At 41.4% G+C, this 19,018-nt stretch overlaps 1 protein-coding gene across 1 annotated transcript in view; it reads left to right on the top strand.

Moving 5' to 3' along the window:
• lrp8 (low density lipoprotein receptor-related protein 8, apolipoprotein e receptor) overlaps positions 1 to 19,018 on the top strand; it is a 201,142-nt gene that overhangs the window by 120,144 nt on the left and 61,980 nt on the right. Inside the window, exon 4 of the mRNA XM_008279416.1 lies at positions 7,407 to 7,535. Coding sequence (XP_008277638.1) covers positions 7,407 to 7,535 — 129 coding nt within the window. The remainder of the gene's footprint in view (positions 1 to 7,406; positions 7,536 to 19,018) is intronic.

The raw sequence follows: 19,018 nt of genomic DNA, 5'->3' as shown, positions 1-19,018 counted from the left end.
AACCTCTAATCTCATTTCAACATGAGCCGTCATCAACCAAGTGTCAATTGCCAACAATAAACCTTACACATTCCCCAATAGATGCATCATCTGCAATGAGCTGGGTGAACACATGTGAGGCATCACTGGCCCCATACTGAAGTTTTGTGGCATGCAGCTAGCAGCCGCCTTTCTTCACATCTACAATCGGTCGATGATCCAGGCTGCTGGTGTCCAAGACCACCTCTGCCTTGAGTCTGAACAACTTCCATCCTATAGTGTTAACACCATCTCCTCTTTAAGTGTTTTGATAGTCATAGCTACCCTGAAAATGTGCCCACTGTCCACACTAGTACCACATCAGTTCACTTAACATGGCAGTAGGTTGACAGAGGACACTGTCTGCACCTCACCCTGGCACCCAAAGGTGTTTATAGACTTCTGGTCAGCATTTAAAGGTCCCACATGGTAAAAAAATCAATTTTTATTGTATGCTGTTGTTATAACCTTGAATGTGTAAAATGAGGGTTGTTAGGATATGTAATTCTGCCATTCCTCTAGCTATCCACCCACAGCTAGCCTCCCAAGCTTTACAAGTGAGAAAGAATTTGACCCAGGTGCTATGTCACACTTAACTAACCAACAGCCACCCAGTCATCCTGCCTGTAGGAGGCAAGACCAGCAGTAGCTCATACATTTTTAGAGCAAAACTACCCATACAGAACAGCCCTAAAACCAGGGGTTATACAGTCATTGTTAAACGAACCATCTTTGCATTATTTTTAGCCAAAAATAAAAAACAACTTTATGACACACTATGGGGACATGTGAGACACTCCTTCAAACTCAGCGACCATAGCATCAGCACCTCCCTCTAAAACTAAACCCACACACATCTAAACTGGTACTGAGTGCAGGCATCCACCAAGGCTGTTTACTGAGTCCTCTTCTCTACTCCCTCTTTCCCCATGACTGCACACCTGTCCATGGCAGCAATGTCATTATCAAGTTCATAGACAATACCATGGTGATAGGCCTTGTCCACAATATTGGTGGATTAGGCAGGAAGGGATAACAACATGGCAGTTAACACCTATTAGACCAAAGAGCACACCTCGCTCAAACTGCTCAAAGGATAGTTAGTGCCCAGCTCCCTCTCCTTGGAGGCATCATATGAGACGACAACTCCCTAACCCCAGACTCTCTGTCCTCCTCCCATCCCAGACCGCTCAGGAAGAAAGACGGAAGTCACAGGAAGCCAAATTCTGCATGTAGAGTAGTTGGAGAGTGGTGATTGGGTTGTTGTGCCTAAAAGAACAGCACAAAGTAGTACCCAATTGCCATTCTTCTACAGTTCAGGACGTTTTCACCAGAATCTCGCTCTCAAATATCTCATTACGTTACAGTGGAATACTGACATGACAGTGTGACCCTGGGGAATGAATTCCTGGTGCACAGCCATATGAAGAAAACACAGAGCCTGCTCCTGGTGCACTCCTGACCTTGTCCGATTTTGAAAACTGCAGCCCTTCCACTGTTGTTTCTTCTCTTGGTGGTAGTTGCAGACCCACCTCTCATCACCAGTGATGATCCTTGATATGGAGGTTTGCTCATCCCAGGCTGCCCACTGACAGAATTCGATGGTTTTTTTTTCTCTGCTCCAGTTTGCGGTCTATGGAGAAATCAAAAATAGGCACCTGCCAGTGATCACAGAAATGTGTGTAACACAGGTCTTGCTGTTGATAGCACAATGCCTTGCAGTCTGTTGACTTGTGACTGCTCGCACATGACCGTGACAATGCACACAGCAAACAGTCTGAGAATGCAAACAGTCTCAGAACTTTGTAATTATACCACATATTCACAAAACATTTGAAATGCCTAACATTAGGCACACATTTTGTTTCATGCATGTGGAACTAATTGATATTCACGGCGTTGCTGAGTATTCCGGCATTCATAATATCCCACTGATGTAATGAGACATGTTTCTTCGGTGTTTGCATAAAAAGACGTTGAATCAGGGTAACTCATCAATCAGTGCGGTGCTGTCACGAGTTGCAGGGGAATTGAGTGTACCTTTAAGCATTCTAAATCCATGCGACTATAATCCTTAGTGCCAGTACAGGGTAAAACATCCATAAGCCTCCCTTCCCCTCCATTTATCATGTGTCATATTATCACATTCCCTCCCCTATGCCTTTGTTTTGTCGTCGTGCCTCAGTGTGACAGACATTGACTTAAGGATGAGTTATATTAGCCGGCCTCATACACACACCTCATAATAAATAAATTATCTTACCATTAGCCTGTAGGGCTTCAAGCCTTCTGAATCTATCACCTGGGAGGCTAGCTTTGATGCTAGGCAGCTGGGTAGTGGACATGGTGCCGTGCTACAATGCTCCAGTCCCTCCCTCCTTGTGAAGGGAAATTAAGAAGGTAGTTAATCAAAAGTTCATTAGCATACAGCGCCTTGCTCAGTCCACCCCTATACCCCGCTCATAATAGACGCTTAGGCAGGGCATGTGAGGGGAATAACAAGTCTGTACCACTTCTGGTTGTGGACTTGTTTGAATTAAAAGACTGCATAGTACCCTATGTGCCAAATGAGTTTTCTGACCCCAGGACCAGCAAAACCTATTTAACATCCAGCGTACAATTTGCAAAATACTGAGAACAAGAATGGGGGGAAAAAATGGCTGTTTTGAAGGACAGTTTTAACTTCAAATGTACACTAAGACATAGAGATGTGTTGCCACAACTTAGATATATGCAGGGATATTAACATTGTTTTTTTATGAATTTATATGTATGTTAAACTTTGGATAAAAGATTTTTCCATTACCATATAAAATGATGATGTAACATTTGGAAGATTTAATTAGTATCATGACAGGTAGCACTATGCTATGATAACAAACTGGCAAAGTTTGAACTCTGTCCTACATTAATGTTATATTTTTCTCTATACTATGCTTCCTGAAGCAAATGAAAATTGAGCTTGTTCACCTTCACGCTGCAACACAAGCTTGGTAATGTAAGATGCTAATGTAATATGCACAAGAAGATATTGAGGTTGCTCAGAAAAATTAACTGTTTGCCACATTTAGCTATTGCATACCTCCAGCTGCTGCAATGATAGCATTAGATATTGATGTTTGTGGGATCCAATATATTCGACGCAAACATAAGGGCATTAGCATGGTAATAAAGTATTGAGCTGGCAGCGTATTCCCTGTTTTTCATGTTATAATGATGATTACATGCATTTTCCCCAGCATCTGCTATTTTCTAATGGCATTTTCATACCGAGAAAGCAGCCTCACTTTCTGACTGGAAAATTACTGCTAACTCAGAGCGATTGTGGAATAAATATGCGAACAGGTTACAGTCTGAGTGCGGAATCCTCTGACGTTTATATGCCTGTATATGTCACAGAAATTAAAGTTGAGGAGCAGGGTGTGACCTGATCATATAGCCAAGGGTGCTTTACGTTGATGCATCCTGGATGTATTCACTGACTGCACACACTCGTTTTGACCCAGCCTCATACTCCTTCGATAATGCATACACCCACCTGGGAGCTGCTGTGTTGAACCACCATCTTTTACTGCCCACCACCAAGCAGCTCCACTGGAGCATGGCTAGTATCAGTTCCTCAGCTGTTATTTGCTGTAAGCCTTGGCAGTAAGCAGGCCAGTTGGCTGCTAACAGCCCAGTGTTTGTCTCTGTGCCCCAGGAGTTTCATAGCTCTTGAAATATTCATTCAGTTCAAAGTCCTGAGAATAGTATATTCAGTTAAAGGCCTGTGACTGGCAGCTGAGAAGAAGATTTATAGCTCTAAGTAGTTTTATGTGCGTGCGTTGTCTCCATAGACACTGTGCATTTGTGTTCACGGTATGTGTACAGAATGCTCTGTGACCACTTTATGTCATTGTGTTTGTGGTTTTGTAAAGATTCAACCTTTACATACCGTTCTGAGTAAGGTGCTAGAATTGGATATTGCACTCGGCTTAGAACATGAACATAGTGTGCACTGTCTCTGGAGTCACGGATGTTTCCCCAATGTACTGCCAATAAGCCCATCAATGCTCCACAGTCCCTGCTCTGCTGTGGGTTACACCTGTCAGCGTTTAGTGAGAGGAGAACAAAGAGAGAGGACAAATTTGTGCTCAGCACGAACTTTCAAAACTCTGTGAATAATACCTTAATTGCAACTGCATTATCAAAAGCGTCTCCATCTGTGCTGGCATTGTCATACAGCATGCTGGATAAAAATACACACTTTTGATTCCACAATGATTGGCTTGTGTCGCGCTGGTGTTTTTTTAGATGTACTTTTCCGCTCAGTTTACGTGATGTAGAGGTGAAGTCGTACTAGTTTTACTTACCTTAGTTGCAGTGTTTTTGTTTGTTCGTTGTTGTCTGTGCAGAGATGGTGGCTGTTGTTGACCATCCTAATTACTCCATGTACTACCACTTCTATTTATTTCTGGGAATTGTGTGCAAAATGGCCGAGGCAGCAAATAGAAAAAGCTTTTGTGGACTGCATTGGTACTGTTAGAGCTGCTATTGTGTTATATTAAAGGCCAACAGAGAGCAGCTGAACAGACTTTTCATTAGTTACAGATTATTATTTAACGCGTACAATGGGTGGAAATTCAAATTGACCTTTTCATTTAGTGAAAATTATTACCCTCGGGATGAAAATCATCTAATTTGTTTTGTCATAATCAATGTCAGTGGAACTCTCTGTTGTTCTTGCTCATCTGCATTCAGTCATTTGATTGGCAGCTGATCCATGACTATGCCTTCCCTACTCCCAGGGCCTGAAATGGTCAGTCAGACAAATTACATCCTTTTAACCCAGCTGTCACTCAGACACTTAGTGGACTGAAGCCCTTGGGGGGGTATTTCTGTGTGAGGATTTGTAGAAGGAAGTCTCCCACAGTAGCCCGTGGACTGCACTGGTTCACCCAAATACATACTAACACTTAGAATAATGTAGATAATGTAAAGGATGAGATTCACTATCATCTATATAGTCCAGTATCTCCAAGATGCACATTTAAATTGATTGAGCAGTGAGCCAGATGTGAGACAATCTGCCCATTAACATGCCTACACACAATCCCCACTGGTATTCACACCATCGCATTGGCCAGAGGAGCTGCATTTTGTGCATCAAAGACAAAAGTACATGGACACACACTCTCACATGCACACACACTTATTGTACACACAGTCCATTCAGTCCCCTTGGCAGTAATAACCAGACCGTGCTGATATGGTGCTCTCTCGTTCGCGCTCTTAAAGGGGATTTGCAGAAGGCTTTTATTCTTTAAAGGACAGGGGAAACCTCATTTAGGGGGGACACATTGAAAAGATGCTCACACAAGGGCCTGATATTCAGGAGGAGGAAGAGAGCTGGAGGGGAGCGGGGAAGTGGTCATCCAAAAGATCAACGCCAGCAAAAAAAAAAAAAAAAAAAAAAACAGGAGAAGGGTGGAATCCAAGCCCTGAACCTAAATCCAGTTCCACAGGAAAAGCTAAAATGCAAGTTGCCAGTTTTTTTTTGTTTTTTTTTCCAGCAGCATAGAACCTGGCAACCAAGACTGCACAGTTGGAGAAAATTCTGGCAATCAGTATCGACAGCACTGAAAGTCCCAGCCTCCCTCCACGAGGGGCAGCGTTTGAATGGCAGCAATTTATACAGCGCTGTTCAAAATCAGAATGAGAACAAAGAAATACGAGATGAATAAAATAGAGATTGAGACCAGAATGGGCAAATCCCAAAGGGGCTATTGATCTGTGGCTTGCAACACACGCAAAAATACAGGCTTGTTGCCAAGAAGCATGCTGGTGGTCAAATATGTATAATTGATGGAGTTGAGTTTGACACAGCACTGTAATATAATCTGGGGCTCGAGTCTCTGTGGTGTTCAGGAGTTTGTGTGTGTGTGTGTGTGTGTGTGTGTGTGTGGGAGGCATTGAGGAGCGAGGCAGGGCGAGGGCGTGTCGTGGTTTGCAGAAAGAAGGGACAGGGATTTGCTGTGGGGACTCAGTGTAAATTTGATGTATTAGAATGCTGTATTTTTCCTCCCTGCACTAACCCCATGGGTTACACGTGGAGGAACAATGGCCGTCTCTACTGTAATGGGCTTTTACCTACAGGGACCACTTTCTCACTCACAAACAGTGTGTATATGGGAGTGTGCTTGGCAATCTGTAACATGTACTTTCCCCACTTCATTCACTTTTACAGATTTTCCCTCAAAAACAACTATTTTAACCAATGTGACATCACATCCTGTAACTACTCCGACAGGAGGTTTCGCAGAGTGAAGAGCAGAACATCCAGATTCTGCAACAGTTTCATCCCCCTGGCCATAAGATTACTGAACTCCTAAAAAACGAACCCAAAATTGCTGCCTTGTTGAACTATTTTTTATTACTTCCAATTTTTTATTGATCTATTTGTTCATATATATTTATTACAGACCTTTTTTTATTGTGTGCACTCAAAAGCACTTTTATGGCCGATGATTGTATTTTTGTTTACTGTCGCTGAGAGCATTATGCAATGAAATTTCATTCTAGTGCACTGTTTTTTTATGCATGTGTCCTTGACAATCAGGTTATCTATCTGAAGTGATCCATCTATCTAAAGATCCCTTTAGATGTGCTGTGTGTTTGAAGCTCAGCTACTGATTATTTTCAGGGTTTATTAATATTTCAGTTGGGCTCAGGAGGTCATTGCAGGTAGAATGTTTAAATCCCTGACTTCTTCATCCCACATGTTGAAGTATCCTTGGGCAAGATATAAAACCACTTAGCTCCAGGTGGTTCAGCATGACAGTTTGCTGCTATGTGTGTTTCTATAAATAAGTGAATTAGAGGCTAATTGGAAAGCAGTTTGGGGAAAAAAAATGAGTCTATTTAGAAGTTATTTGGAGATAGGATCTTGACCTAACCTTTCTTTTTTTTTATTATTTTATCTATTATTTGATAAACAGTACTAGTTTATACAAAGCAACATTTACACACAAAGTGGTGCTTGTCTTTCTTGTTTTTCCTGTGTGCCTCTTGGTTTTTTGTTGTGTGTGTGTTTTCTCGGCTTTGTGTCTCGCCTCACAGTGTTTCTGGTTCTTTGTTCCACTGTCGCTGTGTGTCTAGTTTAATTGCAGGCCTTTGAGGGGGAATCGATTTGAGCTACAAGATAACCAAGTTATCAAACTGTTTCATTGACTGGCTGTCCCTTCTCTCTCCATCTTTTGCCTCCTCCCTATTCCGTGTCCCATTTTGCGTCCCCGTCCCCCCCCGACTCTTTCTTTTCTTCCATCCATTTCCCCCCCCTCTTCCTGTCTTCCCCTCTCTCGCTGGCTCTTTCTCCCTCGCTGTCTTTTACCCCCGCCCTCTCGCAACAGGCCGACAGACTTGTCCACCAGAGAAGTTTGATTGCGGAGGCGCTGCCAGCAAATGTGTTTCGTTGTCATGGCGATGCGACGGCGAGAGAGACTGTGAGAACGGGGCAGATGAGGAGCAGTGCGCAGCAGGTAAGTCTGTGGTGGAAGGTGGAAATGCTGAACGGAGGGGGAAATAAAAGGACAGAGTGCAGCGTCCAATTCTGAGCTTCATCTGCTGTTGTTTGTGCTGCTTGTTCTCATAGTATTTTCTGAAGAAGTTTTAATTAATCACAATTGGACTTGTGACGCATAGCTTCAGCTTCTTTTTTTTTTTAAATGTAATCACTTAATTTACTTTTAGAAGAAGATGTTAAATAACTAGAAAGCAACACATAGCACTGAACAAATAGTTGTACTGCGAAGCACTTGTCTCTGGCAAACCCAAAACCCTGCATATGCTTTTTTTGTAAGACAGGAAATGTGTGAAGATTTCAAAGTTGACAGAAATAGCAAAGTTCAACAGAAAACAAGTGAAAAGACGGAAATTGGTGATGTCAGAGGTGAGAAGCAGGAAATAAAAAAAAGTAACTTAAAAAGCTGTAGGTCCCATGTGACATTATTTCTACTAACGTGTTATGGCACCTCTTGTTTCAGTAACTGTCGGATGTGTTTTCGCTGAGGTTTTTTTTGTTTCACATCCTGGGGTGAAGATCAATTTTAAGTTTACGTCTAAAAGAATATGTTTTAAAAAAGTGTCAAATCTGGGGACGTGTGGCGATGCAAAGTAAGCATGGAAATTTTCTTTACACTTTGGGTAGTCGCATGTGGGAAGATTCAGGTAAAATCTGGGTCAAAGTGCAACCAGAACCAGCTGCCAAACAGTGAAATATATATATAGCTCCCTATGATCTTGTCCTTGTTCTTGGCTGTTGCTCCATTAGCTGAATGTGGAGAAGTCAGTGTTTCAAGGTGAGTCCTATGCACCACTTTTCCCTGGTGTTTACTTTGGTTGACATACATTCCACAGTCTTACACATTTAGTCGATTTGTGAGTTAAGAAACAAAGTATATATCATGTGGAGGGTGTGCTGGTGGCAGCGGCACACTTTACATGTAACATTTGGTGCATGCACGGTGCACAAGCAGGTTGCAATTAAGAATCATTTCGTGTAAATCATTGGTTTGGTTAGAAACCAAAGAATTGAATTGTAGCCAGTTATATTTCCTCTTGTCGTCCACTTTCAATCACAATGTATCCACATGGAAACAGAGGCCATAGTTTCACACAAATACACAATCATTCTGTGATCATGGAGTTTGAAATCTTCTAATGTGCACAGACAATGCTTTTAAGAAGCTTTATTGAAAAATTATAGAACAGTGTTGTCAGCAAACTGCACACACACACATATTGCTTAACCGTCGGCACCATCACGTTTTTTGTGTCGTCATACATGCATTCTTTTCACATTTCCTAACCTACATCCTTACAGCTGGTATCAAAGCTGTAAAAGGGGCATTGATTTTCATCAGCGTAAACATCTGGCGTATAGCATTATTGATTTCTAAACCCGAAACAAATGCTACACATGCACACGCAGCGTTTTTCCAAAGAATATAGATTGGATTTAGGAGTTGCCCTTTACCCAACCTGTGTGTATTCTGAGTTTCCGTGCAAACTTCTGTATATGGGGTGTCTGTGTGAGAACAAAATTGACTGTCGGTCTGTCAGAGTCATTTCATTTTAATCGAGTGAAGGTGAAGACATTTTGGCCAGTTATTGGTATTTGTGCAGTGTGCTAAAGTGAGGAGCAAATGTAACAAAGGAACAGTCCTCGTAAAAATAGAACTACGGTAAATGTGTGTAAGGCATCTTACTGTTTCCATAATGTTTCCTTCAGGCACTTTGACATTCATACATTCTCATGAAAGTGAAGTGCGAGGACGTGTGCATGCATGTATAATTAATGACTACACAAACATGTAGTGTGAGGTGACTGCCGGTTACTGTTAAAGTCTCTCAGTGTTTTTAATGAACCTGATCGAGTGCAGAGGCAATTCCGGTAACGCTTTATTTAAATGGCATGTGCACAAGTTTGCCATGACTTTCATAAACATGGAGAATTCTCTATGAATATTTGATTTATCATTATTTGGCTAATTGTGTCATTTTTTAAATGCAAATTACCATTAACCAAGACAACATAACCTGCTATAAACCTATAATAAACACCACAAAGTAAGCCCAGTGATCGAACTTGAAGGAACTACTGAACTGTGAGATCCATTACATTCATAGACTGTATATGAACAAATGACATAGCAACGGTAATGTCACCTACTGATTTGTGGACTGCCATTTTTATTTGAAGCCTCAACTTTGGCATTTCATCATCTTGCTCTTTTGAAAGCAGATGTAACAACCAAGTGGTGGATGTGACTGAAAATTCAAGGACATCTGGCATGCTGATACAATAGCTACGTGTCAATCACAAAGTAACTCTAAAACATGTTCTGCTTTATTGTCTGTTTTACTCTAAATGAGACTGATTTTCCAAATGAACATCATGCTGTATATATTTAGGGAGACTTGACACTTGTGACTGAGAACATAAACTCATCCGGAATATGCTTACTAGTGGAGCAAATGAAGGCACATTTTCCCATATTCTTGTATACATTTAGACGTCTTTTTTGTAACTAGAGGTGCTGCCCTCTATTGGCTGTTAGAAAAAATGCAGGTTTATAGCACTTCAGCAAAGGTCTTACTCTTCAGACCTGGAGGCTACTGGCCTCTTTTAATAAACAGCTATGATTACATTAATACGTCATATGGGGTTGGTTTGACATTGGTTGTCGTTAATATTTCATTTTATCATCAATATTTACCTCAACCACGGTGGTACAAGGAAAGTCCTTCCAGGTAAGTCTTGCCATGCTTCAGCCATCTTGGTAACACCACTGGGCACTTATTTTGGACGAGGTCCCTCTCTGAATGCGGTGCGAGAACTAAAGGTGCATTTTCAATGGTCACTGGGATGTAAAAACGGCTTTTTGAGGGGAGCGGGACATGTGTCATACAACCATGTCTCTGGCATTGTGGGATTGTCCCATAAAGTTCTGCTCTGGATTCTTGAAGTGTTGAGTCTCTCTTATGACATCTCTGAAACTGTTTGGACTAGTCACCAAACCACTGTCATACAGCCTTAGCCATAACTCCTACTAGCCCCAAGGTACTGTCAAGTTGTCACAGCAAAGACATTTGTCAGCTGGGCATTACAAATTGTATAAAGGGCTGAATGCTACTTTATGACTAACGATGAATCATAAACATTGAGAAAGCCTCCTCTATGCTCATAACAGGTGTCATATAATAATTATGTTGTGCCATAACAGTCCTATGCATTCCTTCTAATAAAGTGGTACTACAAATTTAATTCATTTTGAGTCGTGCCATCTCCTCACTTTCAAACCCTCAGGGTGGCACAGTAATCTAACAGCAAAAAACTACAAAAAAACACCCACATGTATTCAAAATACCAATATTAAGCTGTTGCTGTTCGCTGTAACATGCTACTTTCAAATCACGAGTACTGCCTCACCACACCAGTCACAGGGGTGCACTGAAAGCACGGTGCATGCTTCCTCTGCATTGTTAAAGGTCATTTTTCACTTTACAATTATCTTTGTTTTCCGCTGAGGGATCCTGTGGTTTGCAACATCAAGAGTTCAACCTCCTTGTCCGTCTCCTGTTTTCCATATTTATTTTCTTCATCCTTCTTCTTTCTCTTTTTCTTTCATATTACATCAGCTTCTGATGCACAGTTTTTTTGTAGTCACCAAGGAATTAGTTTTCATACCAGTTAGATATGAGTAGCGCAGTAGATTTAGTTTTACATGTGCCAGAAACACTTTCCTTTAAATGAATGTTGACTGAAATTGAAGAAATAATGCAGGTTTGGTATTATCTTCAATTTGTCACAACTTGTGAAGGCCTTGCTGTACATGTACAGGGTAATATCTCTGAAAAAATATGATCAACATTATAACTTAGGAACATAAGCTGCCTAATAATCTGCTCTTTAAAGGTTATATTTTCCAAGAGTAAATGTTATGACATTCAGAAATCTTATTTACGGCAACCCAACTGATGCAAACACATGAAATCTACAATTTGTCACAATCTTGCCGCATTTCAAAAAAACACTTTATGACGGATGGATGTGTCTTCACTTATCTTTTCCATATTTTCTGTGTACTCTCTTCGACTGCTCGGTATGTCTAAAAATTTCTCTCTGCGTCTCTCCTCGCGTTCATGCATTCCCGTTCTGTTTGTGAGTTGCAGACTGCTGGTACACAAAGTGATCACATTAGGGAGTTGGTGGCCATGACCTAATGAAAACAACAGCCGCTGTTGACTTAGTCATGTAACCCGAGCTGCCGCTGTATTGTTCACATGCCATCTTTGTCTCTCTGATGTATCGTGTAAACTGTGTAACTGCAAAAACAAGATTTCTTCCTCTCTTCACTCCATCCTTGCTTAGCTCATGCACTTTTTTTATTCTCTTTTATTTCCGCGTATTGACACAAAGGTCAACCAGAGACTTTACATTCTTTCTATTGCCTTTCATTTGTCTGACCTGTGTGGGCCTCTATCCATTACTGCAGTGAAAAATAAAGTGGTTTATACAGGCTGTGAAATATTTCATAGGGGGTTATGATAATTGATTTACTGCCTGATGTGGTTTGAGTGTAGATGGGGTGTTACGAGAGTCCCGCTGTTATAATAACCTGCAGAGATCGGCTTTTGATTTATCATTTAGAGATGAAGGAAGAAGTGATGAATATTAAGAAGTTCACCTTTTGTGGAGAAAGACCCGTATTGTCTGACCTCACAGAAAAATACAAAAGCAAATCTAAAGGATCCGTATCTATCCGTGAATCCAACTTCTATTGCTTTTCCGTGTCACGGGGGGGCACAGCTTAAACATATCTGCCCAGACCTTCCTCTCCCCCCCTGCCACCTCCGGTTCTTCCAGGAGGATACCGAGGCGTTCGTAAGCCAGCTGAGAGACAAAACCTCTCCAGTACATCCTGGGTCTGCCATGAGGTCTCCTCCTGGTTTGACATGTGTGAAACCGCTCACATAGGAGAAATCCTAGACAGAGGCCTGAACCACCTTTTGATGCGGAGGAGCAGCGGTTCTACTCAGTGTCCTTCTCACTGACTGAGCTCCTCACCTTGTCTCTGAGGGTGGGTGTAGACATCAGTCGGAGGAAACTAATTTCCTCTGACTATATCTGCAGTCTTATTCTTTCGGTTACTATCCTCAACTCATGACCATAGGAATGTAGACTGACCAGTACATCGGCTAGTCCAGTGACCTCCCCCTCGGCTCTTCCAGCACTCATCCCTAGAAACCTCCATGAATCACCACCTTACTGTGACCTGAGTGACCCCAAGAGCTGTGTTCTGAGTGTAGGGTAAGGTGTCCCATGGCTGAGAGCCCAGATGAAATGTAATTTCAAAGACTTCCATGAGGAGAAAATCACAGAACTGACATACCTTTCCTAGGTTAGAGACGCTGAAGGGCAAGAGCCTACTGGTGGGGCCTTTGTGGGCTTTCCAGAGGTCCTACTACCTGAAGGAGGGCCCATAGGGTTCTGGTGCATTGTGAATTGGACGACAGGACTGGACTGTCCAATCCCCAGCTGCCAACTGGCTCTAGGGACCTGTATCAAGATTGTCGTTTATGTTGTATGTTTAAAGAAGGCTACCATTTACAGTTTTGTGAAACTGACTTTGAAATGTTTTCTCTGTGATATGCACTGTGAGTGTAGTCGTGTATATGCTTGGAGTTTTGAGATTTAGTTGTTCTGTTTAGTGTAACTGCTAGGTCAGTTGTCTGCAAATTGACTGATTGTTTGACTGGATGGTGGATTCCCTCTGGCATACAACTCTTGTCGGAAGTCTAAAAGTTTGTATTCACATTTCTCAAAGGTTATAAGTTGATCCGTTTCTTGAAACATTATTGAACAGGAAGAGAATACTATCGACATATCTGTAAAAACAATTCCTACATTTTTTTTATATGTCAAACTTATGAATGCATACAATATTTGTAATATATCGAACAAATACTTTTCACCAAAGTAAATATTTCAAAATGTGCAACACTTAGACAGCACAGAAGAGTAATGCAAATGTTTTCCAACGATAAACAAATGTTTCATCATTTTAAGTTATGCATAAACTTTTTATCAGATGTATAAATCCTCTTCCTTTCTCTCGTGTCACTTGTATTAAATAAGAAGATTTCTAAAGATAAAACAGACCAACAATCATCTGGAGCAGCAGAAAACCTAATCATGCCGTTGCTGTTTTCTTTATTATTCTCTCTAAGATTGATTTATACATGATTTTCCAGACACAATTATAAGAAGAAAACAAATGAGTGTAGTATGTGCTGATAACAAAGCAGTCTGATAACAGCTGGTTGCTGAATAATGTTTTAATAGAACCGTCATACTGGCTTTCTGATAATGCCAACATTTCTGCAGCGCATTCATCAAGGTCCTTCGTAAAAAAAAATAAAAAAGCAAGACAGTTGCTAGACAACAGGTGCACAGGTTTTGTTGGGAGCTTGTTGTCCGTGTTAAATTGGTTTACAGTGTCATGCTGTTTTCATGAAAAAAAAGATTCTACATAAGATTATACATAAAAGTGCATAATAGCACTGTTCATCCACAAACACATCGTCATTCTCATCAATGTGTGTTTGTGAAAATATACATTCCCTTTGAAATGTGCTGCTTTCATCCATCCCATAATCCTCACCACCTCCGTCGCCACCTTCCTCCACCTCTGATCTCCTCTCCTGGCTCTCCTTCCCTCCCTCCGTGAGCGGCTACAATTGGAGTACAGCTAACGTTAATTAGGGCTGCTAATTGAGCATATCCAAATGTTGAATAAAACATGGATCCAGGAAGAGAGGTTCTTTATTACATTTAGAGGAGGCCTCTGAAGAAAGTTTATGAGCCTTTAATTTATGTTAATATGAAATCGCATTTGTTTAGGCCCACAGTCGCTGTGAGCTGTGTATTTGCATGCTTCAGGGTCTGTGTGTGTAGGTAAAACATCATGTTTTTGTGTTTTAATAGTGTCGGTGTTTGCAAGACGAATGACCTCCCTTTTGTTTGTTGAATACTAGTTTTGCTTTTTTTTTTCCTCATTAGGGAAGAATTTACAACAAAGCATAGTTAAAAAATGTAATTTACCTCCTCAACAATCAGCTTGTAATTTTAATAAACTGGTTAGTGCAGCTTAATGCAGCATGTGTGTGCCTACATGCATGTGTGCGGCCTATTGAGGCACTAATTTGGCGAGCACAGGAAGGATCCAGCTTGCTTAAAGCATGATCACCACAGAGTTTACATTTCCACAAACCCGGTAAGATCATCCACAATGAAGAATTTCCCTTTTACCTGTCAATGTATTCTGGATGCCTGTTAAGTAGGAAAAAAAAGATGTGTGTCAGAATTAAAATTAAGAGGTTGAGTTAATTAAACTGTCCACAAGCAAGCGAATGAATTCTTCCAAATATCAATTAAATGTGTTGCGCTCGTGTCATTACTACCTGGGGAAAAAAGAAAGTGGAATTTCTTCGTCTTTATATGTGTTTTAATCCTCTTAGTTTTGCTTGTCTTTCTTAGCCGCTCATTGCATCCTTTCCCTCTCTCTAGTACTTTCATCTGTGCTAACCCGCTACCAGGAGCAGCTTAGCTGTATCACAGTCAGCCAGGCTATTTGATCCTTAGAGCTATGAAAATACTGTAATCGTGCCAATGTGACTAGCATGCTAATATACGAGCTATAATGGATTTACTTTTTTTTTTTTTTTAAATCAGCTTGCAGCTACATAGCTCCCACTTAAGCCTACTGTTAAAATTCCATAAGTAAGATTTGGGCTCACGTAACACAGTACAGGAAAGCAGAATCACCATACTGCATACTTACTGTGAATTATTCTGTGCTATTGTTGCCATGAAAAGGTTCTGGGTTTGAACCTGCTGGTTGTTTGGGGTCTTTCTGGTGTTTGCATGTTCTCGTGTGTTCTCTTGTGACCTGTTCAGGGTGTAACTAGCCTCTTGCCCAATGTCGGCTGGAGTGGACTCCAGCCCCCCAAACCATCCACAGGAGAAGGCCGGTATAGCAAACAGCAAACCACTGTAGTCTTGTAGGTTCATTTAACAGAAGTATGTTGATTAGTGATGCATCAGTCTTGCAACACAAAAAATATATTGCTTTGTGCGTTGGCTAATGTCAAAAGTTTACCGTACACATCTAGTCACAAGTAGACTAGATGTTCCTTTTATTAGGTTTTAAAAATGCTGCTTTATTATCTTCGTTACTACTCACTTTTTTGTTTTTACCGTATCCCTGTTCAGTATTTTGTTGCTTTTTGAAAGATGTAACAATGCAGCATCTTGAGTTCTCTAAATATAGCATATCAAAAATACATAAAAATGGCAGGAAATGTATAAAAACACAACAACAATGGAAGTCGGCAAAGCGAGCAGTGGATGGACGTGGAAGTTGTAAACACAAAAGGCAGATAGTTGATGCCAGGTGGATGGTAAAAAGAGAGACACGGAGCACCACCTCAACCTGCAGATCCTATTTTTTTTCACAGAAACACAATGAAGGAATATGGTGAACGGGAGATAGAGTTCTCCCTCTGACCTCACAAAACGAGTAGGCTTAATTAAAATGTTAATCCAAGAATAAGCACCAGAGCTCATCACAGTTGTCCAACAAGGCATGCCCTGCAGCTAAAAAAACAAATCACCACACCCTCTGCTTTGACAGAATTCAAACAACCAGACAAAAAAAAAAAACCTGGAATTAACACATGAGAACTAAACCAAAGAAGCATCCCCAAAGGTTCCTCCAAACAAAGGCTCACCAGACAACCAAAACGCCCCACAACAAAGAGGAAGCTACAACAAAGCCCACGGAAAAACCCAAAACATGAGCTGTGGCCACTTATACAAAAGCTACTAGGCCAAGCTTCAGAGTCCTGACATGCCACACCACTATCTGAAAGTGAAGTCACTGTAACAGGTACACTGTCTTGCGGTTGTTTTACCAACTTTGTGCCAGTACAGTCAAGACATATTTTTTTTTGCTGCAAACCTACAAACAATAGCCATTGCAAGTTTGCCTATTTGCCAATTTTATATGCTTCTTTTTTTTTTTTTTGTCTTTACTTGGAAAAGTTTGGTTTCTTCTCTTGCCGACACTCGCACCACAGACATTGTCAGCACTCTGTTGACCTGGACAGACAGGAAGGGAACACAAGCAGAGAAACAGACAGGAGGGGGGATGGACAGTAGTCAGAGAGGCTCCTGCAGGCTCTGGGGACTTGTTGCTCTTTTCACGTCCGCCTGTGCTGCTATGTTACATTACAGCAGTCGAATCGATGCCCACCAGGGATATGTTAGCTGGTGTTTTATTGCAGGGCAGAGAGGGGCGGAGGAGAGGGAGGCATTGTGTGTGTGCTGTATGTGTGTGTTAATCTCATAGGAGGTAACAGGAGGGGGAGTTAATACGGCTCCACATCTTAATGTACAAGTTTATCAAGTGCTGTCGACATGGAGTAAACACCCTGAGTGAGATGCAAACTATAACACACGGAAATAAAAAAACCTGCATGTTCCCTCTTCTAAGCCTACACACATGCAATATATAGCATCTTTAGTACAGGTAGCTGTAGAGTAAATGTAACTTTGATTCTATTATTTGATAGCAGATCAAAGAGGAGTTCACCCATCGAAAAAAGTGTGCGGTTGTGGTGGTGCGTTTTGCCGCTTTTATCTTGCTTCACCCACATTTCCGCGAGAAGAGGTGACTGCATAGACATCGAGTGCTAGCCTCTTGTCTCAGAGTTTCTTCCCATTATGTTCTCCTTCATTTATAATCCTTTGACTGCTCTCACTGTGTGCGTAGGTGTAATGTAATGGAGCGCCGGCACACAAGCAGGCTCAGTGGGCACCCAGAGGCTGTTGCACTTCAGACTCAAGCAGACTGTTTTCTTCCGGCGATGGCTTACAGAACATCACTCATTCCTCCTTCACCCCCAACTCCGTCCTTCTCCATGCGCACATACAGACACGCTCTCGGTATCAAATGGGGATGACGGTTAAAAACCAGCTTGTCTTAAAGTTGGCCAACATGAAAACACAACTTGGCTGCAGCCTCGGGGAGATGCAGCAGAATGTAAGAGTCAGAGAGGAAGGATCTTTTCACTTTGCTGCTTCCCTGACCACTAAACTATTGACAGCCACAGACCCACCTCACTTCCCAAGCAATCAAGTGTACTTAGAGCCCTTTCCATTACATCTGTGTGTTACAAGAGTGTTGTATCAGCCTCTTTGAAAAGATGAGAAACGTGCACGGTGTCAACATTATCCCCTAAATGGCTGCTGCCTTCTGAAGTACTACCTGGTATTGTGTGACTGCGTATAAAGCTAATGCGGTTGCTTCACTGTTACGCAGTTACTACTAATCTCCTTAGAGTTTGATGGCATGGCATGCATTTGTCTATGTTCAGACGGAACATATCGGCTCTGTAATGGTTTGACTTCTTTCCCTGAAATGTTTGGAGATATGCACTGCCTTTCCTGTCCATAGTGTTACCTAAACGACTGCAGGCTACTATCGACTAAAGCGACAGCTGCTGGTAACAAGCAAGTCTTGCTAATGTCTCCTATGACAAAGCCCACGCATCACTCATTGTGGCTGCGCCCTTCACTATGCATAATTTTTAGCCTTAATACAATTTAAATTGGTGAGTTATGTCACAGTTCACTCCTCATATAGCCATGATGAATGGGGAAATTAGCTACACAAACCAAAACCATTCGTACCAGGATGTAAACATGTATATTTGTGCTGTAAAGTTGGACATTTAGCTTTTAGAGGGTCTATGGAAATTGGTTCACTTTTGAAGGCCAGCCTCAAGTGGTCATTTAAGGAACTGCAGGTTTTGACAATCGTGTGTTGGCCTTATTTTCAGCCACAGTCGTTACTGCTTAGTATCCACCAACCAATTGAGTTTAAGTAATTGTCTACTCACTGTACCCAGAAATGTCAAAATCTCAGTATTTTTATGTGTTTCTTTATCTAGACCTGTTTTTTTTTTTCTTTTTCTTCATTCATGAAAGAGACCTACAGCTTTACAATAACCGTGGATTTTAAAAAACAAAATGTGTTTTCTCTCGATTCATTCACATCCACTTCTATACCATGCTATGTCCCGCCTACAAAATTTCCCAACAGCCTCAGATTCATTGGAGTCGTGGAACGAATAATGACCGTTTAGCTTAAAAATAATCCTTCTTTTCAGACAGACTGATAACAGACACTATCAAACCTTCTGCACCAGAGGCTGCTCTGGCAGCAGGGCGTAACTGTGGATTTCTAGGGAAGATGAAGCCTGTTACATAGTTATACGACAGTTTGTGTCATGGATTAGGAAACATGCTTAAAACTGTGGAGAGATTACACATGACAACATCTCTGTCATGATGAGGCCATCTAAAATGGTAATTATGTCATTATTATGCAGCGTG

Source organism: Stegastes partitus, unplaced genomic scaffold, assembly GCF_000690725.1.
Source record: "Stegastes partitus isolate 25-593 unplaced genomic scaffold, Stegastes_partitus-1.0.2 Scaffold158, whole genome shotgun sequence".
NCBI lineage: Eukaryota > Metazoa > Chordata > Actinopteri > Pomacentridae > Stegastes > Stegastes partitus.
Note: the sequence above shows the minus strand (reverse complement) of the source record. Positions and strands in the feature narration are given on the sequence as shown.